This window comes from Bos indicus, chromosome 17 (assembly GCF_029378745.1).
Source record: "Bos indicus isolate NIAB-ARS_2022 breed Sahiwal x Tharparkar chromosome 17, NIAB-ARS_B.indTharparkar_mat_pri_1.0, whole genome shotgun sequence".
Lineage (NCBI taxonomy): Eukaryota > Metazoa > Chordata > Mammalia > Artiodactyla > Bovidae > Bos > Bos indicus.
The window spans coordinates 62,421,753-62,448,516 of NC_091776.1; the positions used below are offsets into that span (position 1 = coordinate 62,421,753).

Genomic DNA, 26,764 nt, shown 5'->3' on the forward strand with positions numbered 1-26,764 from the left:
AAAAAAAATAATAGAGGTAACCCACAAGATACCACTTCACACTTATTAGGATGGCTATGAAAGAAAGTAAAAGTCGCTCTGTCTTGTCCGACTCTTTGGGACCCCAGGAATGTAGCCCGCCAGGCTCCTCTGTCCATGGGGATTCTCTAGGCCAGAATATTGGAATAGGTTGCTATTTCCTTCTCCAGGGGATCTTCCCAACCCAGGGATCAAACCCAGGTCTCCTGCATTGCAAGCGGATTCTTTACCATCTGAGCCGCCACTTTATTATTTTTTAATATTTATTTATTTGATTGTGCCGGTCTTAGTTATGGCTTGCAGATCTTCAGCCTTTCGTTGTGGTATGTGAACTCTTAGTTGCAGCATACGGGAGCTAGTGCCCTGACCAGGGACTGAACCCAGGCCCCCTCCATTGGGAGCACAGAGTCTTAGCCATTGGACCACCAGGGAAGTCCCAGGTTGGCTATGGTTTAAACACACACACAGAATAACAAGTATTAGTGAGAATGTGGAGAAATTAGAATTCTCATACATTGCTGGGGGGAAAGTAAAATGAGTGTAATCATTTTGAAAAACAGGTGATTCTCATATGACCTAGAAATTCCAATCCTAGATAAGTACCCAAAGAAATGGCAAGTAAGGACTTGAACAGATTACTTGTATGTAGGTGTTCAGTTCAGTTCAGTTCAATCGCTCAGTCGTGTCCGACTCTTTGCGACCCCATGAATCGCAGCACGCCAGGCCTCCCTGTCTATCACCAACTCCCGGAGTTCACTCAGACTCACGTCCATCGAGTCAGTGATGCCATCCAGCCATCTCATCCTCTGTCGTCCCCTTCTCCTCCTGCCCCCAATCCCTCCCAGCATCAGGGTCTTTCCCAATGACTCAACTCTTCACATGAGGTGGCCAAAGTACTGGAGTTTCAGCTTTAGCATCATTCCTTCCAAAGAAATCCCAGGGCTGATCTCCTTTAGAATGGACTGGTTGGATCTCCTTGCAGTCCAAGGGACTCTCAAGAGTCTTCTCCAACACCACAGTTCAAAAGCATCAATTCTTCAGCGCTCAGCCTTCTTCACAGTCCAACTCTCACATCCATACATGACCACTGGAAAAACCATAGCCTTGACTAGACCGACCTTTGTTGGTGAAGTAATGTCTCTGCTTTTGAATATGCTATCTAGGTTGGTCATAACTTTTCTTCCAAGGAGTAAGCGTCTTTTAATCTCATGGCTGAAGTCACCATCTGCAATGATTTTGGAGCCCAAAAAACTAGTCTGACACTGTTTCCACTGTTTCCCCATCTATTTCCCATGAAGTGATGGGTCTTAGTTTTCTGAACGTTGAGTTTTAAGCCAACTTTTTCACTCTCCTCTTTCACCTTCATCAAGAGGCTTTTGAGTTCCTCTTCACTTTCTGCCATAAGGGTGGTGTCATCTGCATATCTGAGGTTATTGATATTTCTCCCAGCAATCTTGACTCCAGCTTGTGCTTCTTCCAGCCCAGCGTTTCTCATGATGTACTCTGCATAGAAGTTAAATAAGCAGGGTGACAATATACAGCCTTGACGCACTCCTTTTCCTATTTGGAACCAGTCTGTTGTTCCATGTCCAGTTCTAACTGTTGCTTCCTGACCTGCATACAAATTTCTCAAGAGGCAGGTCAGGTGGTCTGGTATTCCCATCTCTTTCAGAATTTTCCACAGTTTATTGTGATCCATACAGTCAAAGGCTTTGACATAGTCAATAAAGCAGAAATAGATGTTTTTCTGGAACTCTCTTGCTTTTTCGATGATCCAGCAGATATTGGCAATTTGATCTCTGGTTCCTATGCCTTTTCTAAAACCAGCTTGAACATCTGGAAGTTCATGGTTCACGTATTGCTGAAGCCTGGCTTGGAGAATTTTGAGCATTACTTGACTAGCGTGTGAGATGAGTGCAATTGTGCGGTAGTTTGAGCATTCTTTGGCATTGCCTTTCTTTGGGATTGGAATGAAAACTGACCTTTTCCAGTCCTGTGGCCACTGCTGAGTTTTCCAAATTTGCTGGCATATTGAGTGTAGCACTTTCACAGCATCATCTTTCAGGATTTGAAATAGCTCAACTGGAATTCCATCACCTCCACTAGCTTTGTTCGTAGGGATGCTTTCTATGGCCCACTTGACTTCACATTCCAGGATGTCTGGCTCTAGGTCAGTGATCACACCATTGTGATTATCTGGGTCATGAAGATCTTTTTTGTACAGTTCTTCTGTGTTTTCTTGCCACCTCTCTTTAATATCTTCTGCTTCTGTTAGGTCCATACCATTTCTGTCCTTTATCAAGCCCATCTTTGCATGAAATGTTCCTTTGGTATCTCTGATTTTCTTGAAGAGATCTCTAGTCTTTCCCATTCTGTTGTTTTCCTCTATTTCTTTGCATTGATCGCTGAGGAAGGCTTTCTTATCTCTTCTTGCTATTCTTTGGAACTCTGCGTTCAGATGCTTATATCTTTCCTTTTCTCCTTTGCTTTTTGCTTCTCTTCTTTTCACAGCTATTTGTAAGGCCTCCCTAGACACCCATTTTGCTTTTATTCCATTTCTTTTCCATAGGGATGGTGTTGATCCCTGTCTCCTGTACAATGTCACGGACCTCCGTCCATAGTTCATCAGGCACTCCATCTATCAGATCTAGTCCCTTAAATCTATTTCTCACTTCCACTGTATAATCATAAGGGATTTGATTTAGGTCATACCTGAATGGTCTAGTGGTTTTCCCTACTTTCTTCAATTTCAGTCTGAATTTGGCAATAAGGAGTTCATGATCTGAGCCACAGTCAGCTCCTGGTCTTGTTTTTGTTGACTGTATAGAGCTTCTCCATCTTTGGCTGCAAAGATTATAATCAATCTGATTTAGGTATTGACCATCTGGTAATGTCCATATGTAGCGTCTTCTCTTGTGTTGTTGGAAAAGGGTGTTTGCTATGACCAGTTCTTGGCAAAACTCTATTAGTCTTTGCCCTGCTTCATTCCGTATTCCAAGGCCAAATTTGCCTGTTACTCCAGGTGTTTCTTGACTTCCTACTTTTGCATTCCAGTCCCCTATAATGAAAAGGACATCTTTTTTGAGTGTTAGTTCTAAAAGTTCTTGTAGGTCTTCATAGAACCGTTCAACTTCAGCTTCTTCAGCGTTACTGGTTGGGGCATAGACTTGGATTACTGTGATATTGAATGGTTTGCCTTGGAAACGAACAGTTGGTGTTCACTGCAACCTTATTCACAATAGCCAAAAAGTAGAAACGGCCGAGTGTCTGTCCATGGATGAATGGATAAACGAAGTGTGGTGTAGCCATACACCAATGGAATATTCTTCAGCCACGAGAAAGGAAGTGTTGATACATGGCACAACATAGTGAAACTTAAGATCATTCTGGCAAGCCAAAGAAGCCAGATTGGAAAGGTGACATATCATATGATTCCCTTTATATGAAATGTCTAAAGTAGACAAATCCACAGAGATGAGTGGTTGCCAGAAGCTGGGAAGAGCGGGGAATAGGAAATGACTGCTAATGAGTATTGGAGTCTTTGGGGGGCAAAGGAGCAGTTCTGGAATTAGATAGTGGTGACAGTTGCATAACATAGCGAATATACTAAAAACCACTGCCTGCAATGCAGGAGGTGCAGGCAGATGCGAGTGCTGTCCCCGGGTCGGGAAGAACTCCTGGAGGAGAGCATGGCAACCCCCTCCAGTATTCTTGCCTGGAGAATCCCGTGGACAGAGGAGCCTGGCGGGCTACAGTCCATGGGGTCGCTAAGAGTCGGACACGACTGAAGCGACTGAGCACACACTCACTGGTTCATTCACTTTAAAAAGGGTGAACTTGGCTGCCAGACTTGCCCTCTGTGATGGCCCATACTCTGTCCGTGGAGTGTGTTTCTCTCTAAATAAATCCACTTCTTACTTATCAAAAAAAAGTATGAACTTTATGTTATTCAAATTATATCTTAATTTAAACACACATAAATAAAAGAAATGCCAAAGTATGTCACTGGAACTCCATGAAAATGGAGCTTCCTGGAAGTAACCTACTTATGGGTAATGCTGATCTGTTAAGTGGAAAAAAATTTGTCTTTCAGAGGCTACACTTTAATTTCTACCTAGTGTTTTATTAAAACTACTGGGGAAATGTCATAGCCAAAAATAAAAAAGGAGGGGAGATGTGATAGCCCCCCCAAAAAAACCCAATCCAGATACCTACATGCCTATAACCTGCCACTTAAACCACAACTTCTTTCTTTCCTGTTTCTTTCTTCCCTTCCTTCCTTTCTCTGTGCTGAGTCTTAGTTGCAGCATGCAGGATCTTCAGTTGCAGCATATGGGATCTAGTTCCCTGACCAGGGATTGAACCTGGGCCCCCTATGTTGGGAACGTGGAGTCTTAGCCACTGGACCATCAGGGAAGTCCAACAATTTCTGATTCATGAGATATAAAGCAGTCACTCAGTTTCTAGCATCTGAGTTTCCTGGGGAACCCAGTTTCTCAATAGGAGTGTTATGAGAACAGTTTGCCAGGACACCTACAAGCAAAGATTGGGTTCACAAACAGGCTGCATTTGCATTACCAATGGGTGTCCTGAGATGCACAGAGCCTGCTGGATATACACTTTAAAACACCATCTCTAGATCTATCTTTAGTTCCTGCCTCCCAGCTTATTACACTCATGAAAATAAGTGCATCCACATGATAAGGGCAGTTTTGCCCTTAGAAAACACACAATTCCAGTGTGTTGATGGATTTCTAAATGGTGATCCACGGGAACCCTCATTGATATAGGTGTTCCAAGTCCCGTTCTTTCATTTAACAAACATTGGCTGGGCATCTGCTATGTGCAGGCAATATTTTAAGCTCTGGGTTCAAGAAAGAAGGGACCAGAGAGTCCTGTGCCTCTGTTTCTGGTCACAGAGTCAGTTTATAAACCCACTGCATATCTTTGTGCTGCTCGACAGAACAATAATCAAATGCCTTCAATGTGCCCTGCACGATGCTAGAAGCAGGTAAAAGAGGCCCTGGTCCAAAAAGTTCACAGAAGGGAAAAATGGTCAATAAAGGAAAATGTTAAACCTTGCTAGTGTTTATTTATTTATGTGCTGCTGTGTTCCAAAAAAAGATTTAAGGCAGCTTACAAGGATACATAAAACACAGCCAGATTGCATAAATTGTAAGTGGGAGAGAAGGGAGAGAAAGAAAAAAAAAGAACGAGGACTGGCAATGGGGCCAGAAATGAGACTATGTGATAACTTCCTCTATGCCTGACGCTGTGTAGTAGATGCTGCTGGGGTCCTGCCCAGAGTTCCTCAGTCCTAATCTCTGTACACAAAAAGATGCTCATCGCTACACCTGCGACTCTCTGAATGAGGGCTTTGTTCTGGCTGTGGAAGGACACCTGGCCAGCAAGCAGGATGGCCCAGAAGTCGCAAGGCTTTTCTGTCTGTAGAAACGGCCCCACCAGTTGGTAGATGAATATCCCAGCTTCCTCTCCTTCCATGGAGATAACACGGGACTTGTTCTCTGCAGCCTGCCAGTGCCCCCTGCCCCCAAGGATGCTGAGCTCCAGTTGCCCACAGCAATAACTCACTTGCCACATGTCCCTTATTGGCCCTCTTCCTTTCTGTGTCTCCCTTTCTATCCTCCCTACTGTGCTTCCTGGAATCATCTCCAGAATAAACTACCTGCCCTTGAATCCTTGTCTCAGAATGAGCTTCGTGGGGAACCCAACCCAATATAGCTCACCATACCCTCATTTGCTATTTATTGAACCTGTATCCCCTGCATCGGAAGGTGGATTCTTAACCACTGGACCCACCGGGGAAGTCCCTATGCCTTGTTTTGAGTTTGAATTATTTGACTGATCTTGTCTTTCCTTCTGGGCTTCCCAGGTGGCTCAGTGGGTAAAGAATCTGCCTGAAATGAGAGAGACCTGGGTTTGATCCCCGGGTTGGAAAGATCCCCTGGAGGAGGGCATGGCAATCCACTCCAGTATCCTTGCCTGGAGAATCTTCATGGACAGAGGAGCCTGGGGGGTTACAGTCCATGGGATTGAAAAGAGTTGGACACAACTTTTGATGAATTATCTCCTAGTAGCGGGGGGCAGGGGAGGTGGTCCTTGGGCCCTTGGTGCAAACAGTATACATTCAAGGTGTCTTGGTATACAGCAGTATTAACTAAAATACTACTGAATACTGGAGGACATCTACCCGAACCGATCAGTTCTTCTTTCTGGCAATTATAGAACAGGGTCAGCTGTCCACTGATGCTACCGCTGGATCATCTGTATGAAAAAGAAAAAAAAGCATCTGTTACACCAAGGCTCCCCATTACCCATAAAATAAAATGTAGGTTTCTTTACATGACCTACTGGCTCCTGCTTGCCAGTCCTGTCTCCTGTTCTTTTCCCTTTTGCTCACCACATCCTCATCATATGACTTCCTTTCTGTTCCTCAAACACACCAAACTCTTTTCCAACTTTTGCTTTGCAGAGTGTGTCTTCTGCCTGGACTGCTCTTCCCATGGCTATTTGTGTGGCTGATTCCTTTTTCTTCAAATGTTAATTGTCATCTCAGAGAGATTGCCCAGTTACCTAAATTAGACACATAGTGTACACACACACACACACACACACACACACCCGCCATTTGATAAAGTTGCTCTTTATTAAGTCATTATATTGATACATTGATATTCATTTTTTCCCACAGAACATGTCAGCATTGGTGCTTATCTTATCTTATTCATTGGTTTCTGTCTCTTTTCACTGGAATGTAAGCTTGATTCAAGGACAGGCACCTGGTTTGGTCTTTACTCCTAAACATGCAGCAGCCAACAAAGTACACGTAGTGTCCACTCAATATGTTGATGAATGAATATACATAAACAACTGCTTATTTTCTGTTCTCAATGGCAGAAAAGTGCACACTTTCAGTTCATTCAAAACTGAGAGTGTATATCGATATGTATGTCTTAAAAAAGCAAGAAGGCCAGAAAGCATCCCTTATTTTTCCTCACTTAAAATATTTTAGTGATTGTATCATAAGACATTTCCCAATGATTCTGCCTTCATATGAGCATCAGTAATTGGCAGGAGAGGAGGAAACCTTCATAGAATTCCCACAGCTTAACTGGTAACCAATTCTGGTCCAGGCTAAAGTCTAAGGAAAGGTCAATAAAATTGCAAACATTATTTCCAACCTACTTTTTCACAGGATAGCAAAATTATATATAAAAGTTCACGGTGGGGGACTTGCCTGGAGGTTCAGTGGTTGGGACTCCATGCTTCCACTGCAGGGGGCACAGGTTTGATCCCTGGTTGGGGAGCCAGGATCCGTCATGCTGCTTGAGGAGTGGCAAAAAAAAAAAAAAAAATGTTCACAGTAGGTAGTTAAAAAGTTTTCTGAATTAGTATCTAGCTTGAGTTAAATCTTTTGATAGACCAATATTGTCCAGTAGAAATGTCAGTCACATGCGTTATTTTTTTCCCCACGTGCATAATTTTCAATTTTCTAGTAGCCAAAATGAAAAGAATAACAAAAGCTGAAATTAACTTTAGCAATACATTGTATTAAACTTAATATTTCTAAATAGTATTATTTCATTATTAATCAATATATTTTTTTAAAAGATAAATAAGATCTTTTACATTTTTTCTTATTTTGTAGCGTACCTCAATTGAGATGATACATTTGTTGTTTTTTTTTTTTTTTTGTCATACTCTATGGTTTCTTCATATGGGATCTTCATTCCCTGACCAGGGACTGAACCTGGGCCCCAGCAATCAAAGCACAGAGTCCTAACTGCTGAACCACCAAGAAATTCCCGAGATGATAAGTTTGAATTGGAAATTATTGTTCTGTATTTATTTTATTTTTTTAAACATTTTTTATATGGACCATTTTTAAAGTCTTTACTGAGTTTGTTACAATACTACTTCTGTTGTTTATGTTCTGGTTTTTTGGCTATGAGGTCTGTGGGATCTCCACTCCCCCACCAGAGATCAGACCTGCACCCCAGCTTTGGAAGGTGAAGTCTTAACCACTGAACTGTCAGTAAAGCCTCTACTCCTCTGTGGTTAGATTTCAAAAATGTAGAGTTGAAAAAGTAGATTCATAGACCCAAGGAATTCCAAACATATTTAAAAGTTTTTCCAATAGTGGAGTTAAGTATCAATTTGACTTGATACTTGACTCCAGTATCAAGGGGGAGGGGAGAGTAAGGAGTACTTAAAGGATAGGAGGTCTTTGGTGGGGGTGATGAAATGTTCTGAAACTTGATGGAGGTGGCTGCACAACAGTATGTGCTGTGCTAAGTCACTTCAGTCGTGTCCAACTCTGCGACCCCATGGGCTGCAGCCTACCAGGCTCCTCTGTCCATGGGATTCTCCAGGCAAGAACACTGGAGTGGGTTGCCGTAGGCTCCTCCAAGGGCTCTTCCCAACCCAGGGATCGAACCCGCAGCTCTTATGTCTAACCTGCATTAGCAGGCGGGTTCTTTACCACTAGGGCCACCTGGGAAGCCATGGCGTTGTTCATTTATAAATGTTTAATTTTTTGTTGTGTGACTTTGACCTCGATTTAAAAATTTGAAATGAATACAATTTAATTAAAATTATGACATCAGTTCCACCATCCCACTAGCCCCAATCCAAGTACTCAACAGCACTGGACTATGACGTCACTCAACATGGGGCCAAACCACTCCCACGCAGAGGCCGGGGCTCTTTAAATCATTTATTTCTCTTTTTACAGGACACAGCTTCCCAGCACTTCCTGAAAGTTTTCAAGGTGAAGTGCCCTAGTTTTATTTAAGCACCACCTGGCAGCCGCTGAAGTGTCACGTTTCCATTTCACGAGAGCCAGCCACAAATCTGATTGCTCCTGTTCCACATGATTAGCACGTTTTGGGGTGACATTGTTAGGTTGGTCACACTTTTGAGCATGTTGTGATTCTTTAATAGTTTTTCTGAAGGGCACCAGGCATCCAGAAGCCTGTGGCCTGTGCTTCAAAAGACATTACAAGTCGTTCTAGTGGTTTGCAGAAGCTTTCCTCTCCAGGGAGCCGAGGAGAGCAGAGAAGGGAGGTCAGGGAGAGGAGGTGCTGCACTGTGACACCCATGAAGACAGCAGTTTAAATGAGGAGGGATATACATGTTTTAATGCCATTCACAAAAATAAATAAATAAATAAAATAAATGAGGAGGGGCACAAAACCCCGAGAAACTCCGAGGAGGACTCACAGGACTCTGAAGGCTCTGATCAGCTCACCCGGTCCATCCCAAATGAATACCAGAAATTTGTTCTTTTCTCTCAACTCCCCAGAGATAAAGATCCACAACCACTCTTGTTTTCTGATTGAACTATATCGTACCTCTCAGGTATCAAGAAGTATTCCTCTAAGTCTTTCTTACCCAAAACGCTCCTATTAATTTCTCTTTTTTTCTCTTGTAAACCTCCCAGCTAAGACCGGGAGGCTGTTCCCTGAACATCAGGACCCTTTACCTGGAAATATCTCCTTAGGATTTTCTCACTTTTGATGCTTCTGTATCCCGATATGATTATTCAGTTTGTAGACTTGACTGTTTATTCTCTTTCCATTTTTCTTGCTCCCCACTGCCTTTTTTGTTCTTCTCCTTTATCAGATTGGAGAGAAAAGTGATTAAAGTTTCCACTGGTCAGTTTTTCCTTGGCCAGTCCTGTAGAGGAAATGTATTCAAATTCTACTTTACTAATACTGAAGTGATAGCTGTCACCACATATCTATGCCTCTTATTTATTTATAACACAGACAGTGGGTAGTTTCTTTGAATAGCAAAACAACAGCAAAATATAAATCATGGTGACATATTCAATCCTGTTGCTGACAAAAGTGATATCTTTTATAGACGCCTCAGGAGAAATGACATCCTCCCAAAGAATTGCTGTCTTTTTACCTCTTTTAAGATTAAATTTGGCTGTATGCAATGTCTCACTTTTAAAAAACTTTTTTTGGCCACACTGTGCCCCAGGTGGGATCTTAGTTCCCTGACCAGAGATTGAACCTGCGCCCCTGCATTGGAAGCACAGTCTTCCAATGTCCCACTGCACAGCAGGGAAGTCCCTTGCTTGTAAAATTTTGATGGCAATTAAAAGAAGCGTCCTGTGGTTAGTGTAAACCAAAGAAGAAAAACTGGATAAGAGAGAAGAGGAAGTTAATGAAAGGATGTTGGAGGTATTTTGTGGCATCAAAGGAAAAGCTGAACTATTAAAATTTATCAAAGGAGGAATCCAGGGGTGAGTCTTGAGAATTCGACAGCAGCTCATGAACTTGTCCTCCAGAGCCCTGCGTGAAGGAGCACACCATTTGGTTCCACCACTTGGTCTCCTTCTGCTTCCTTCCTTTCTATTTCTGAGTTCAGATTCCTGAGAGAGAGCCCAGGGTGGGTCAGGTGAGTTTTAAGAGACTTGGTGCAAGTGAAAGATGAAACTAACATTTAAGAGGGGTGACATTTGATTTGCTCAAATGATATAAAACATGTAAGGTGAATTGTGTTTGCTGAAGATGGCTACGACTGTATCTGCCACACACTCTTTGGCAATGCAACCTTGTCACTCCCTCATCAGGAGATGTTCTAATCCCTCCCCTTGAACCTGAGTTGCCTTAATGGCTCACTTGTAACCGATGCAAGAAGACCGCACCACTGACAAAGTGACAGCAGCCCTTGTGCCCTACTGTTAGCGCTGATGGACAGCATGCGGGACACACGGCCAGCTTTGAATTGCAGATACCCAGTGAATAATTTTCAGATAAACACTGAGTATGTCCAAATGGGACACACTTACACCAAAACAGTTGTTTATCAGAAATTCAAAGTTAACTAGGATTCAGTTCAGTTCAGTTCAGTTGCTCAATCGTGTCCGACTCTTTGCGACCCCATGAATCACAGCACATCAGGCCTCCCTGTCCATCACCAACTCCCGGAGTTTACCCAAACTCATGTCCATCGAGTCAGTGATGCCATCCAGCCAGCTCATCCTCTGTCGTCCCCTTCTCCTCCTGCCCCCAATCCCTCCCAGCATCAGAGTCTTTTCCAATGAGTCAACTCTTTGCATGAGGTGGCCAAAGTATTGGAGTTTCAGCGTTAGCATCAGTCCTTCCAATGAACACCCAGGACTGATCGCCTTTAGGATGGACTGGTTGGATCTTCTTGCAGTCCAAGGGACTCTCAAGAGTCTTCAACTGGGATTATTATACTCTAATTCTGGCAATCTTATCCAGTTTCTATTCTCCCTTTCTTCCTTTTAGTACTAGTGCCCACCCCCAAGTCCAGGGGTTTTAGCCCAGCTAGAGATGGTTTCTTTGCCTCCCTTGCACTGGAAGTGGTCAGGTGACTGATTCTTGTCAGCAGAACGACTGGAAGTGAAGTAGGCTGCTTCAGCGGCTTGCCCACTCAGTTCCTCCCCTTCCTTCCTTCCCACAGGGTCAAAAGCTGATGCTGTGCTGGAGAGCCAGCTTGCACCATGTAGATAAAGTCAGTACCCACCCGGTACGGCAGGGCAACAACAAAGAAGGAACCTGGGTCCCCTTTCAGCTTCCTGGAGCAGACGCCTAATCTTGGACCAACTCCTACCTATGGGCAAGAGCGTGAGAAAGAAGGGAATGTCTAACTTGATTAGCCCTCTCTATTTTGAGGTCTGTTTGTTTGCTTTAATGTTTATTTACATTTATTTATTTGGCTGCACCGGGTCTTAGTTGCAGCACTTGGGATCTCTAGTTGCGGCTATGCAAAGTCTTAGTTGCGGCATGTGGGATCTAGTTCTCTGACCAGGGATCAAACCCTGGCCCCCTGCATTGGGAGCATGGAGTCTTAACCACTGGACCACCAGGGAAGTCCCAGGGTCTGTTTGTTATGGTAACTTATTCATGAAATAATAGAGCTGGGATCACTGCACTGGATCTGAAGGGCCTTACAGTTTCTGCCTACAATCTAGGCATTCAGAAACCCAACAAGATCCAGTTTCCATACATGCAGGGAAGCTGAATTGTGTGCTTTTATCTGGGTTCTCATGAGGCGGCCTTTTGAGTTTTCTGCCTTCCCCATTTCCATTTATATGCTTGTGGTAATAGGAGACCATCTGTTTCTTGACACCAAAAGCCCCTAAAAAATTCTCCCCTTTACTCCTGCACTTTTCACTTGTATGTGTCCTTTCTGTCTTGCCTGCTGAAAGTGAGTTCTGTGAGGACCAGAATCATTCTCTCTCCAGTGCTATTTCTTCAGCAGCTTGTGGGGTTCCCGACACACAGCAGGTGCTCTATAGAGGATGGGTGGAAGAAAAACTACACTGTAGCTTATAGGAAGGAAAGCTTTATGAAATTTCTACCCTTAAGTTCTGAATTCCTTCAGCCTTAACCACCTCTGTGTCACTGTGACATTTAAGTAGGCCACATTCCCTGTTTTTCTCCAGTTGTGGAGGAATGCTTCAATGGAAGTGTTAAGTTAGGAAAATGTGCCTTTAGGATCTTCCTTTTTGGTGTTTTCTACAGTCTTACAAGAGCCTCCCAGGGGGATTCGTGGTAAAGAACCCACCTACCAATGCAAGAGACACAAGAGATGTGGGTTCGAACCCTGCATCAGGAAGATCCCCTAGAGAAGGAAATGGCAACCCACTCCAGTATTCTTGCCTGGAGAATCCCATGGACAGAGGAGCCTGGTGGGCTACAGTCCAGTGGGGTCCCAGAGAGTCGGATGTGACTTAGTGACTCAACAATAAGAACAATCTTACTGCCTTCCTCCTGAGCACCTAGAGGCCTGATATTATGGACCTTCCCTTAATCAAAGATTCCTTTCCTGGGTTCTACTTACTTAGCCAGGTTCCTCTAGAAAACAGAAACTGAGACAAGAATTAAAGTGCTTTATTTAGGAGGTAAAAGCCTACAGGAGGTGACGATTTGGAAAAAAAGAGAAAAGAAGTGAGGAAAGATGCAAAGCAAACATGATGCAATTCCATGCTGGCTTAGTGATCCCATGATGAGTCGTATATGCCATCCAGTAATTTCTGGTTTTTCCACCAAAGGGAAAGAAACCATCTGTAAGGGAAATTTCCCACTTGCTGCTTGAACTGTTTCACCTTTTGTTATCCTAACCACCAAGGTTAGTTAATCACAAACAGGACTTTGAGACATAGCCTCTGTGATGAAAGAAAATAAGGTTATGAGGCAGGGAGGGGGCCAGCTCGTTACCATGCTGAAGCGGGTGAGCGTGTCTTTGTAAAGATGAGGGGAAAGCAGGGGCCGACCACGGAGAGGTAGACACTGGGAGGGGAGGTTGAGTGGAGTTTAAAAAAAATTTGGCCAAGAATCTAACAGTACATCATTTTGTTTGCCTGTGTGTTTTAGGCTAAATGATACCTGAGATTTCAAACAGCAAGCATGAAAAGTGCATTCTTTATGAACTTTTAAAAATAACTCAGGCTTCTTGGCTAAGACCTATAAATTTGGACGAACACATACATTCAGAGTTTATTTCCTCTATTTTTATTAAAGTTAAATCCAATTGGTATGACTCAAGCCGAAATTTAAAAGTGGCATCAGGTGTCTTTTAGCTTTTCTTCACCCCCCCAGGTAGCCAGCTGAAACGAGAAAGTGATAAAAGTAAACTTAAAAAACCAGAACTCATTTTCTTAACGAATTTCTCAGCTCTGCAACTCACCCACACAGAGCTGTGTGCAAGTGGTAATTGATACTGAATACATTAATGGCTTCCTAAAATAAGCAGAACTGAGCCACAGAAGTTGGGAAGGAGGCTTAAAATAAATAAATAAGATAAATAACAGAAAGCCCTCCCTGCCACAAAGACTCACTTTTAATCATCACTTGAAATAATACCAGATAATTATGCCGGACATTCCCAAGAATGCCCTCTGCAAAGAACAGTCAGCCTCAAAAGTTAGCCCTCTCCAATTCGTTGAGAGCCTGAGCAGAATAAATAGGCGGAGCAAGGCTCTATTTGCTTGTTTTGTGTTGTTTCCACCTAAGTTGGGACTTTCATCTTCTGCCATTGAACATTTTTGCTTGTTTCTCAGGTCTTCAGACTTGGAATGAGACTTACACCAGCAGCCCCATCCCACCCCCAACCCCCTTTCTTGAGCTTTTGACCTTCGACTCAATGGCACCGCCAGCTTTCCTGCTTCTCCAAAAGGCATATAGACAGATTGTGGGATTTCTCAACCACCATAATCATGTGAGCCACTTGCTATAATGTTTCTCCCTCTCTCTCTCTCTCTCTCTCTCTCTATATCTATATATATATATACACACACACACCTTATTGGTTCTATTTTCCTGGAGAACCTTGACTGATAACAACCAACCTTCAGTAAAATAACACAGGGTATGTTATTAATATGACCTATCTCTGGTTAAATACTTCTCTTCACTCGCATTTTCTTTGTAAGTCCTATTTACCAGTTGTTTAACCATGTTTTGTGATTCTCTGAACCATCCGCTAGTTTTAGCATCGAATGCTGGCTCATGATTAGAAAGTAGCAAAGTGAATGGTGACTAGTCCCTCTCTTTGCTTGAGGTCCCCTGGACCAAGCCTAGTTTGCTCCAAAGGAAACAATGTCCTAGGCTCAGATGAGCTCCATTTCATGTTATTCTTCTGTACCTGCCCCAAACTACCTTATAGTTAATGTGCAGCAGCTCACCCACACCTGAAAACCCCTAATTTAGTGCAAGAATTTCCCTAGTCTCACCCAAAGTCCTATAAATCTCATAAAACCCCTTGAATTCACACAAGAGCAGAAGTTTTCTTGCTGTAATGGCCCAGAATTCTTTAAAAGGACGGGGGAGAAAATTGTAGACTTGAGAGGTGGCACCAAACAGGCCTCATATGACCCAAAGTTTTCTTTTTTCCCTATTGGCCAATTTCAGTCAATTAAATTCTACAATTTGAGAGCATTCCTTTGGATGTTAAAACATTGACATTATCAGTTGTGACTTCACTGGCATCAGTCAAGTTCTTATATTGGCTATAGTGACCAGTCCTTATGAACATGCAAGTTGGGTTATGTGACGGCCAGAGCGTGGGGTACTGCCTGTGGGGGTGCTGGCTTTGTCTTGCCAGAGCACAAAATCCTGGGAGTGTGGGATACGAGGAAACAGAGGGGAGGGGCACCAAAGGAAGAGGTAAGAATAGACAATTCAAATAAATCCTTCACAAGTTGGCTTGTGCTTTGAGAATAAGAGTTATGCAGATTCCAACAGAAAAGAAGCAAATGTGCTCTATGAGGTCAGATTTTGTCTACCAAGAAAACTCATACAGTATTAACACCTTGGAGAATTTCCCATCAATAACAAGATCAACATTTGATCAACAACTCCATAATGTAAGCACTATTTTTTTTTTAATTGAAGTATAGTTGATTTACAGTATTGTGTTAATTTCTGCTATACAACAAAGTGATTCAGTTTACCACAGGATACTGAATATAATTCCCTGTGCTATGCAGTAGGACCTTGCTGTTTATCCATTTCATATATAGTGGCTTGCATCTGCTAATCCCAAACTCCCAAGCCATCCCTCTCCCACTGCCTCTCCCCACTGACAACCATAGGTCTGTTCTCTATGTCAGAGTCTGTTTCTGTTTTATAGATAGGTTCATTTGTGTTATATTTTAGATTCCACATATAAATGATATCATATGGTATCTTTCTCTGACTGACTTCACTTAGTATGATAACCTCTAGATCCATCTATGTTGTTGCAAATGGCATTGTTTCCTTTTTATGGCTGAGTAATACAGTCTTAACATACTTGTTTTTTTTTTAAGATCTGCAAGAAACATATGTACCAGCTGAATGCCGCTGAAGAAAATCGTTATAGGATTAGCAGTTTTCTGACCCACTTACTAAAAAAAAGCCGAATCGCTCAATTGAGACCCCAGGGAAATGCAGATTTATACCTTTGACGTATTACTTGGTTTTTCTTCAATTAACTTAAATTCTGTAACCAGTTTTTGAGTCCTTGCCATCTTCTTTTCTTTTAATTGGGTGATTTTATATGCCTTATTGAATATAAGCCTTTGCAAATTCTTGGTTTTTCTAAGTGCAAATGTATAATGAAACCTGCATACGGCTTTCTTCTATGCAATTATTTTCTAAACCCATCAGGAGGACTGCTTCTCTCCCTAATCCTTTCCTTTACTAGATTGGGGCTGGATGGGTGGAGTGGGCAGTTGAGAAGAAAAGTCCAGTGCTCTTTGCTTCCAGATGGGAATTGGGGGAGATGGGGAAGAGGGTCTCTCCACCTGTGGCCATAGTGGTGCAGTAGATGAGAGGCGCTTCCATTCCCACAGGCATGGAGCCATGATCAGCTGTTTCCTGTCTCCTGGCCTTGACTAACGCTTTTCCAACCACAAGGAACAAGCCTTTTCCTCCTGTCAAGTACTCTAGCCCTTCTCTTCCATCCAGTGTAGCTTTCTTTAAGAAGGTTTCTTTCAGTTGAGGAATCTCTCTTTATTTTCAAGCCCACTGATACAATTCCTGACCAACATCTCCACAACTCACTCTTACAACTGCTGTGTTTATGCTGATTACATGCTTGTCTTATTTCCCTGTACAGGCCAGATGTCCTCGGCCACAAACAAATCCAAGGGCCTGATTGTGGAATTCTCTTTTTTCTGGCTTTCTTGTTTCTGGCAATAGCACCATCATTCTATTGCCCCAGTTAGTAACCTCAGAGGCATTTCTGCACCCTCCTTTTTCCTCACTCGCACTCCCTAATCTCCAATCAGTCTCCAAATCCTAGCAGTTCTTTTTTGTTATTATTTTTTAAACTTTATTTATTTTTGGCTGTGTTGGGTTTCTGCTGCCGTGTGGGCTTTTCTCTAGTTGCGGCAACCACGGGTTACTCTCTAGCTGCAGTGCGCAGGCTTCTCATTGTGGGGCTTCTCTCGTTACGGAGCACGGGCTCTAGGGCCCAGGCTCAATAGTAGTGGCACATGGGCTTAGTTGCTCTGCAGCATGTAGGGTCTTTCCTCACCAGGGGTCGAACCCGTGTCTCCTGCGTTGGCAGGTGGATTCTTTACCACTGAACCACCAGGGAAGTCCCCCTAGCAGTTCTTTTTTTTATAACCTCTCTGACTTCTTTTCTGTATTTCCCTATTTCTTTCATCCCTGTCATCTAGACTCTTCCAGCTGCATCTTAACTGCTCTCACTGGTTCCCAGCTCCCACCACGAGCTCGTCCTTAATACTAGCGCCAGGTGGGTCTTCCTGAGCTACAGCTTTATTCAGGACACTTCACAATTTTAAAATCACCAGTAGCCCCCTGTTGTCTTGGGGTTAGCATTCAAGGCTGCTGCTGCTGCTAAATCGCCTCAGTCGTGTCTGACTCTGTGCAACCCCATAGACGGCAGCCCATCAGGCTCCCCCGTCCCTGGGATTCTCCAGGCAAGAACACTGGAGTGGGTTGCCATTTCCTTCTCCAATGCAGGAAAGTGAAAAGTGAAAGTGAAGTCTCTCAGTCGTGTCCGACTCTTAGCGACCCCACGGCCTGCAGCCTACCAAGCTCCTCCGTCCATGAGATTTTCCAGGCAAGAGTACTGGAGTGGGTTACCATTGCCTTCTCCAAGCATTCAAGGCTACATAGGTGGAAAGACCACAGGTTTTATAAGCAATCTGAACTCTGCTCACATACCAACTCTGCCCTTTACTAGTTTCAGGGCAAGACCCTGACCCTCTCAGAATCTGTTTCCACATCTATAAAATGGAGATGATAATACCCATATGGAAAGGTGACTGTAAAGTTTAAGCAAGCAAACATAAGCTAACCCTTTGGCCTCCCACAGCAGGCACTCAGAAAATGGCATCTTTCCTTCTTCTGCAAGTCAATGCCAGACTGTCTTTACCTTTACAACTTCATTCTCCCTCCTTGGTTCTTCTCCAAGACAACTCCTGCCTCCTGTGTCTTTGGAGAAGCGGTTCTCTCTACTTGCCTTTCATCTTTGCCCATGGAGTCCCCTATGTCCTTTAAGGGCCAAAGTCATGAAGTGTTCCTTGATCAGTTTTGTCAAATACTGTCAGTGGGATGCCAAGGTGGGGGAGGTGAGAGTGTGTTGCCACGGACATTGTTTAGAATCACCATCTTATAGTGATAATAAAAAGCATACAGGGATTCCCTGGTAGTCCAGTGGCTAAGACTCCTCACTCCCAGAGCAGGGAACCAGGGTTCTATCCCTTGTCTGAGAACTAGATCCCACATGGCACACTAAAAGATCCCTCATGCCGCAACTAAGACTTGGCACAGCCACGTAAGTAAATATATATATATATATATATGCGCGCACAGACTTTTTTGGGGGCCTCACCACACAACATGCAGGATCTTAGTTCCCCAAACAGGAGTCCGAACCAACACTCCGTGCAGTGGCAGCACGGAGTCCTAAGCACTGGACTACCAGGGAATCCCCTATGCTCAGTTATTTTATGCATTTATTTATTTATCAAGCGCCCACACTGTGCCTCCCATGTGCCAGGCGCCATTTTAAGTGCTGTACATTTATGAAGTCTTTTTAATAAAAAGCTGAGGGAAAAGGGGGAAAGGGAGTGTGAGGTGGGGTTGAGGCCCCAGAGAGGACCCTAGGAGGGTGAAGGGAAATGTGAAGGGGCTGCCAAGATAAGAACCTAGAAATGAGAGAAGCTGGGTAGGAGGTCCCAGCAAGGTGAGCTGGGGCACAGTAACAGGTAGCAAAGAAAGCTCACTCCTCCACCAGGCAGGGCATGGCACCTGCTAAAGACTGATGCTACTGAGCATCAGCCACTAAGTGTTTTTCCCTTAAAAATCAAGTTGAGAATCCCTAGAGGTACACATACCACATTTTGAAAAATGTTGAGTCAATTCATCTCCAAAAAATATAAAAAGCTTTTGGGTAACATTTTAGGAATTTTTGAGAATTTTATGTTCCCACTACTAGTTCATAAATAAAATATAAAACTTAAAAAATGCATATGCACTTATAATTGCTGAATGAAAATACCAAGTGTAGAACTGCTTTATCACATAAAGCAGTGATATGCCAGCTCCTCATATTTCTTCCACACTTGACTTTTCAAAAACAAATTTTCTGGAATGTTTTGTCTTCTACACTTTCCAGTTTTTGCAGATCAGGAGGCTAGTAAAAAGAAATAAGGAAATTTGATGAGTGTTATCACATTTGGAAATATCAGGATTCCTAAGAAAGAATATTCCATGCTTTGCTCTTAGGGATGTGGCAGCACTTTCATGTGGAAATCCATCCGTGGCAAGTTAAGATGGGTCTCACCTAAGTTCACAGGATATCCAGATACCAAAAGCAACAGTGATGCAAATATATTATAAAGGAATATAAAAATGATAAAAATGCAAGGCTTAGTAACCAAGAGCAATTCTTCATGTATTTCAACCAAAACAAACATCACTACATTGAATGGAGAGGCAGATATAAAAACCCATTTTCTACTGTTAAGTCAAACATTAAAGAGATTTTATAAAAATGAAAAATAATGCCATTCCTCTTTGCTCATTTTTTAAATTTGGGAATTGCCTTGATGGGAGGGAAGTTTGAGAATAGATACACATATATGTATGGCTGAGTCCCTTTGCTGTTCACCTGAAACTGTCACAACATTGTTTGTTAATTGGCTATGCCCCAATACAAAATAAAACACTTAAAAACATAAACTTGGGAATATATATCTTTTATTAACTATATTATGTCAACATTTAATAGGTTTATTATAAGTATTTAAAATAAGAATTAACATTTTTTCAGTTTTAATTTTAATACAGCAAATATCAATATCTAAACCAATATAAAGATTTTTGAGATCTTCAATGATTTTTAAGAGTGTAAACAGGTTCTGAGAGTGAAAAGGGTAAGAACCACTATTCTAAATAGTTCTCCAAACTTGGGCTGGTCTCCTTTGACTATTCACAGGAAGATAGTACTTTAGGGCCAAAGTTGTAGTAGAATATGATTGCTTCCTAGTCAGGTTAGGCAGGGGGACATTGTGAGGAAGGTTCTTCAGAAATGAGAGTTAGCATTGTAAAAGTTCATTCTCACAGTAACAGGCAAGTCTAGTAGAGTAGGACCACGGAGCTTAAGGAAGGCAAGACAAAGACCTCTGGGGAGAGATAGGCTGCAAGTCTGCTTCAAGGGAAAATAAATAGCTGAAACCCCTTTTGATTAGGATTTTGTTTGCTCTTGATGTGTGTCCCTAATCCAGTGTTCTTGCCTGGAGAATCCCAGGGACAAGGGAGCCTGGTGGGCTGCCGTCTATGGGGTCGCAGAGAGTCGGACATGACTGAAGCGACTTAGCAGCAACAGCAATCTGTTTACAGGAGTAACTTCTTTCCTGATCAAAAAAGACAAAAGGGATTTGCAGTTGGCTGTCACCATGGACCCACTATTTCTGCTCAAGGGGGCATAATAAAAACTGCTAGAACAATGCATTGTTGGAATGATACCACCATCAACTTTCAAAACTTGGTTCTAAGATGTGTGAACCCCTCTATTGTCTGTCTTCTTTTCAATCAACTAGAGAACAGAGTCATCCCCTTCAGTCGGAAGGTAAAAAGTATGCACTGGAGTTTTGTTTAGGCTTTGACTTTAATAAGGAAAAAAACCCCTGAGAAACCATTTGACTCATTTCAGCCAATTGGTGTCCTGAAATATTCCATCTTACTGTGATGAAAAGGATCAAACTGTGATCTAACTCAAAAATGGATTGTTGTCCATAAGAAAAGGGAAAGAACAAGGACAAATTCTAGCCTCAGATGGGGTTGTTTCTGAAAACAGGAGACTGGGCATCACTAATGAGGTCAAAGCAAGAACTGACTGGAATCACCCATTAGGCTCTTCAGTCCTTGATTTTTGATCATTGCAGGAAGCTTTCCTGATAGAACCATGGATACTGACCCAGGCCATCTTGGTCACAAATTACTACTTATCTTCCTCAAGACTTGTATGTGAGGAAAGTAAAGAATAATAGTATATACGTGAACCCTGGAGTCAGCCTGCCTAGATCTGATTCTGTATCTCAGGGCCTCAGTCTCCTTCTCTGTAAAATGAGAAGAGTGACAGTACTGACTTTTAAGATTCTTGTGAGGATTATCTAAGATAATGCCTATAAAGCACGAGACATGGCACACACTAAGTGCCTAATAAACAGAAGTTATTAGGGAGGGTCTTTGCTTCGCATTCCCATTTGTGAGCATTTTTCCCCCGTTATTTCTCAACAGCACCCCTTTCTTTCGGAGCTGCTGATCTCCGAGGCTTCTAGTTCCTTATATCCCTGAGTCATCATCGAGATGCTGGATTTCTGAAGTCGTCCCTTCTACTGCTTTCTAGGGCTCCCTCTCCTGACTGCTTAGCTCTCGCGGGGGCTCAGACCCACAGTCCGTGGCAGCAAGTCTCCGTCGGGCTTGGCCACCCGTCTTGGAGAAACGTCCTGAGTCCCCTTTGGAGACCAACCACCTGAGACCCATCGCACCCACAGAAGCTCGCCAGTCCAGAATCCCGAGAGAGGTCGAAGGCGGGGCCAGGCCTTGAGGTGAGAACGAGGCTGGGGGTGGGGCCGTGCTCGGAGGTGCGCGCGAGGCCACACCCCGAGGTGAGCGTGCCGGGGGCGGAGCCACACCGCGAGGTGGACGCGAGGCCGGGGGCGTGGCCGCGCCGAGGAACCGCCCGGACCGTTACGGATGAGCCGGCCGTCTCCCCGGGCTGCGCACGCAGCTGCCCCCGGGCGTGAGGCAGTGCAGGGGTTAAGGCTGCCGGCGCCACCTGGGCGCCGCTGAGGAGACCCACGAACCGGCGAATCGCGAGCGGGCGCGGTGAACAGGTGCCCGTGCGCGTCAGGCGCCGGCAAGGGGCGGGAAGAGGGGGCGCGGCCGGAAGCCCGGGGCGGGGCGCGGCGCGGCCGGCCCGGTGGAACTGGGGAGAGCTGAGGCAGGCAAGAAGGACGTCGCCGGGCCGCGCGGTGCGCGATGTGGAGCCGCCGCCTCGGCGCCTGCAGCAGCCGCCGTCGCCGCCGCTGCTGCTGCTGGGGCTGCCGCCGAGCCGAGGGACATGGAGCGCGGCTGCAGAGAGCGGCCGCCGGCAGCAGCAGCGAGCGTCGCAGCGACAGCGGAGCGCAGCCCGCCCCGTGAGGCGCTGCCCGGCCGGCGGCGGCAGCGGGAGCAGCAGCAACAGGGTGGCTGAAAACCCGGCGGCGGCGGCGGCGGCTTTCCTCCCCGCAACCTCCCCTCCCGCTTCGCGTCCCCGCAGTCTTCCCTTCCTCAGCCTTCCCTTTGCCATCCCCCCTCCTCCTCCTCCTCCTCCTCCCCCCCGGCGCGCGCCGAGCAGCTGAGCCCGGGGGCGGGGGTAGGGGGCGCGTGCCGCCGGCGCGGGGGAGGGGCGGGCCGGCGCGCGCCGCGCCCAGGGCTCGCGGAGACCCGAGGGGCGCGTGCCGCGGCGTGAGGCGAGGCGCGGGGCGCCGGGCGGCGCGGCGGGGCCCCTCCCCCCTGCAGCCTGGCGCGCGCCGGCCGGGCCGCACCGCTGCGGGCTCGGCGCGCGCGGGCCATGTCCGCCTTCTGCCTGGGCTTGGCCGGCCGCGCTTCAGCACCCGCCGAGCCGGACAGCGCCTGCTGCATGGAGCTGCCCGCCGCGGCCGCGGACGCAGTCGGAAATCCAGCCACCGCCACCGCCGCTGCCCTCATCTCCTTCCCCGCGGGCCGCGGGGAGTTGGAACTGGCGTTAGAGGAGGAGCTGGCGTTGCTGGCGGCTGGGGAACGGCCGTCCGAGCCCGGGGAGCATCCTCAGGCCGAGCCCGGGCCTCCAGCCGAGGCGGCCGGACTGCAGCCGCCGCCCGCCCAGGATCCCGAGCTGCTGTCAGTGATCCGGCAGAAGGAGAAGGATCTGGTCTTGGCGGCCCGACTGGGCAAGGCATTGCTCGAGAGGAATCAGGACATGAGCCGGCAGTACGAACAGATGCACAAGGAACTGACTGATAAGCTGGAGGTGAGGACGTCACTTCTGGGATAGGTGGGAAGCGGGAGTGGGGGGAGACCAGGTACCCGCCCGCCGGCCCTGGGTAGCTTCGGGAGCCAGGCACTCATCCACCTCACCCCACTCCTTGCTTATCTTGTCTTAACAGAAAACCACCTGGGAGGTGGGTAGCATGGAGGGTTTGGGGTTATCAGACGAGGGCATTCTTTGAACACACCTGGCTTTCCTACCCTGCTCACAGCAAATGGGTCCATGCACGGCCCCAAACGCTGTGGGCCGTTCTATATATGTACTGTACACAGCATCTGAAATAGAGCTTACAGTATGACTAATTTATACAGCACTGAGGTGATGTCTGCACACAGAGAAATTACAGAGTCGGGAACATTTAAAATATGCTCCAGGTTTTCAGAGAGGTAGTTAATCGCTAATCAGGGTGTTAGCCTAAAGCTTTTTAGCTTTGGAGTTAAGGGCTTCCACATGCCCTTGTCTTAACTTCCACACAGCTCAGAATGGTGGGATACGAGTGCTCCTAAAGGAGCTTTATATAGCCTTCAGATACTCACGGATTAGGAAATACGGTTCCACTGCAGAAATCAGGTGAGCCTGGGCTCAACATGTGACGGTTGTGATTTGATATGGACTTCAGTATATATATGTATTTAAACAGTACTTTTGTTTCTGTTCTGGGTCTCACACATGCATTTGGATGGCCAAATGCAACTTGTGAGAACCATATAACTTTAACCATTGTTATAAATACCCCTTAAAATATCTATAAGATTTCTGCCAATTCTCTGGACCAAAGTCTTTTGCTTCTGTTTTCTTGCCCTTAACTAGAAAAGGGCCTTGAAACTGATACAAGTGGCCACCACTTCTAAAAAAATTTTGAGTCTTTTTTTCTTAAGTGAAGATGGGGAGATGCATCTGTGGCAGTGGCGATGAGCTTATCTTTTTCTGTCTATGCATTTAACATTGTCTCCCAGTTTGGTGGCAATGAGTTCTTTTTATTCTTGTTACAAGAGAATAGTGCAGCCCTGAGTAAGGTTTGAAATTAACCATTGCCTGGTTCCATATCACCGCTACTGGTTTAATGGTCAGAGTGTAGATTCAGAAACTTTTCTCTAGTAAGTATGTCTGTAGTCCAACAATATATCAAAAATAAATAAGAGAGGAAAAAAAGGAAACCAGTGAGTGCCCTGTAGTTCAGTTGGCCTGTTAACTAGGTCTGCCAGTCGATGAACTCCTGAGATACCTCTCTGAAAAGTGGTTTGTGAAACCTATATGTAGATTGCCAAAAAGCAACCCAGTGAATTGAATTGTTTGATTTTCACTTGAAGTACACGTCTCAGACTAAAAGGGTGTCTTTTTTTGAAAAAGAGATTAGATTACAGACTCTAAATAGAAGTACTACTGCAGAGATGTATGCTTGTGATTTGAAATTCCTTCAGTGAGAGACTTGATTAAAGAGACAGCTGGCTTGAAAGGAACATCATATCAGTTGATTTGTTGAGTGATAGTTTTCAAGGGTAATCCTGAATGTGTAGTTAAACACATCCTGGGTTCCACTTGGAACCTTTATACATGTCTTCACCAAAGGAAAAAGATTTTCAAATTCTGTAACAAGAAAGGTTATACTGTAGAAGAATAAATTACATTTGACTTTTTGCTATTGACTTGATAGACAATATTAAAATAGTTTAAAATTCTTATTAAACTATTTTTAAAAATCTTCACTCCTCTCAGGTCAGCATATGAACTCAAGTGTTAGAGGTTTATTTTTAATTTCTGGATGTTGGTTACACAACAGTATGAATGGACTTAGGGCTACTGAACTAACAGTACACTTAGAAATGGATACGGTGATAAATTTTATGTTATGTATGCTATGATCTAAGGCACTAACTTACATTTATACACTTTTTTCTTCAGAGATTTAATCTTTATTTAGTTTTTTAAAAGTATGCTTTTGAAGTCCAGGATTCTCTTTTTCCCCCATTCCAGGTGAGAGTGAATTCTCTCTTAATGCAGAGGTAGTCTCTTGCCTAGGTTACATTTTCTTCCCTCTTCCCTAGGCCAATTCTAATGATTCTGGCACTACTTTTTTTTTTTTTTTTTTTTAAGAGGCAAAACAAGTATGGTGGGACTTCCCTAGTGGCCCAGTAGTTAAGAATCTGCCAATGCAGGGATCTGGGTTTGATCCCTGGTTGGGGAAGTTCCACATACTGTTCAATATGGCCAAAAAAAAAAAAAAAGAATAAATGTTCTTGTTAAACTTTTTTGTTAAAAAAAGTAAGGTGAAAATGATTACATAATTGGGTAGTAGATTTAGTTAAGCAAATGCAGGAGTCCTTGTTTACATTCAGTGCTTGATCCACTTAAATAGTATTTTTTTTCTTTGTATCTTTCAAGAACCATATCCTGGACTTAGGAGAATAATACGCTTTTTTGGTTCGTGGCAGAAGTCCATTTCTGTAACAACCAATTTTAGGTGAGCTAGTGATACTAACTTCTTCAGAGTTTTAAATAAGCTGTTTTTAGAATGGTTTTAGATTTACAGAAAAATTGGAAAGATGGGACAGAGTTTCCATATGCCCTGCCCCCAGTACTTGCCATAATTAGTAAACCAATACTAATACAGTATTATTAGCTATGAGGCTTTCTTGGTAGCTCAGATGGTGAAGACTGTGCCTGCAATGCAGGAAACCCGGGTTCCATCCCTGGGTTGGGAAGATCCCCGGAGAAGGGAATGGCTACCCAGCCCAGTATTCTTACCTGGAGAATTCCATGGACACAGGAGCCTGGCAGGCTACAGTCCCTGGGCTTGCAAAGAGTCTAACACGACTGAGCGACTAACACTTTAACTTTTTCATTTAGTTTAATTAGATTTCTTTGGGCTTCTCTTGTGGCTCAGCTGGTAAACAATCTGCCTGCAATGTGGGAGACCTGGGTTCGATCCCTGGGTTGGGAAGATCCCCTGGAGAAGGGAAAGGCTACCCACTCCAGTATTCTTGGCCTAGAGAATTCCATGGACTGTATAGTTCACGGGGTCGCAAAGAGTCAGACACGACTTATTAGCAAATAGATTTCTTTAGCCTTTGCCAAATGTCTTGTTCTGTTTCATGATACCCTTACATTTAGTTTCTGTATCTTCTTAGTCTCTTTTTTCCTGTATCAATTTCTTAGACTTCTCTTGTTTTTGATGACCTTGACAGTTTTGACATGAACTTTTTTCTTTTTCTTATTGAGGTGTAATTGACATATAGCATTATATTAGTTTCAGGTGTAGATATTACCTTTTAAAGTACAGTGTAACCCCAAGAAACAGGGAATAGCATGGACAGAGCCTGACCGCTACACTTTCTGATATTCTTCCTAGAGTTTACTGGTTAATTTAGCACTTCACTGAAAATGTAATTCTGGGAGAAACCTTTCTTTTCTCAGAATAGACAGAAGGCTAAGTTCTGTATGTTCATTAATAGGAAAGTCTTGACTTTTTTCCCCAGAGTGTTGGGAAACCTGAATTAGGAAGAAATGTAAGGACAGAATAGATTAATCAGCATCACTTGTCCTCAACCCTGCCTCACTCCCTGCACGTGGATTAGATTGTTTTAGTCGCTTAGTTGGGCTGTTCACTAACAGCTGCTTGCGGAATATTTTTAAGTCTCTCTGTTCTTTTAGAACACAAGCCTAATTTATCTGGCCTCTCAGTAATACTGTGATTACTGAGTTCTTGCTG

General features: G+C 44.3%; 1 protein-coding gene and 1 non-coding gene across 4 annotated transcripts in view; one reads left to right on the forward strand and one right to left on the reverse strand.

Moving 5' to 3' along the window:
* Positions 1-4,361: 4,361 nt before the first annotated feature.
* Positions 4,362-4,434, reverse strand: TRNAG-CCC (transfer RNA glycine (anticodon CCC)). Its single transcript has one exon. It is a non-coding gene; the product is annotated as a tRNA-Gly (tRNA).
* Positions 4,435-22,468: 18,034 nt separating this feature from the next.
* The window catches only part of BICDL1 (BICD family like cargo adaptor 1), an 80,236-nt gene continuing 75,940 nt past the window's right edge, over positions 22,469-26,764 (forward strand). The window contains exon 1 of one of the 3 annotated variants that reach the window (XR_011561292.1): positions 22,469-23,037. Coding sequence is in view for 2 of the 3 variants with exons in the window: in XM_019977669.2 (XP_019833228.2) it covers positions 22,600-23,037 (438 nt within the window). In the remaining variant the exon portion in view is untranslated. The remainder of the gene's footprint in view (positions 23,038-26,764) is intronic. The other 2 variants (XM_019977669.2, XM_070770170.1) reach the window with 2 other exon arrangements.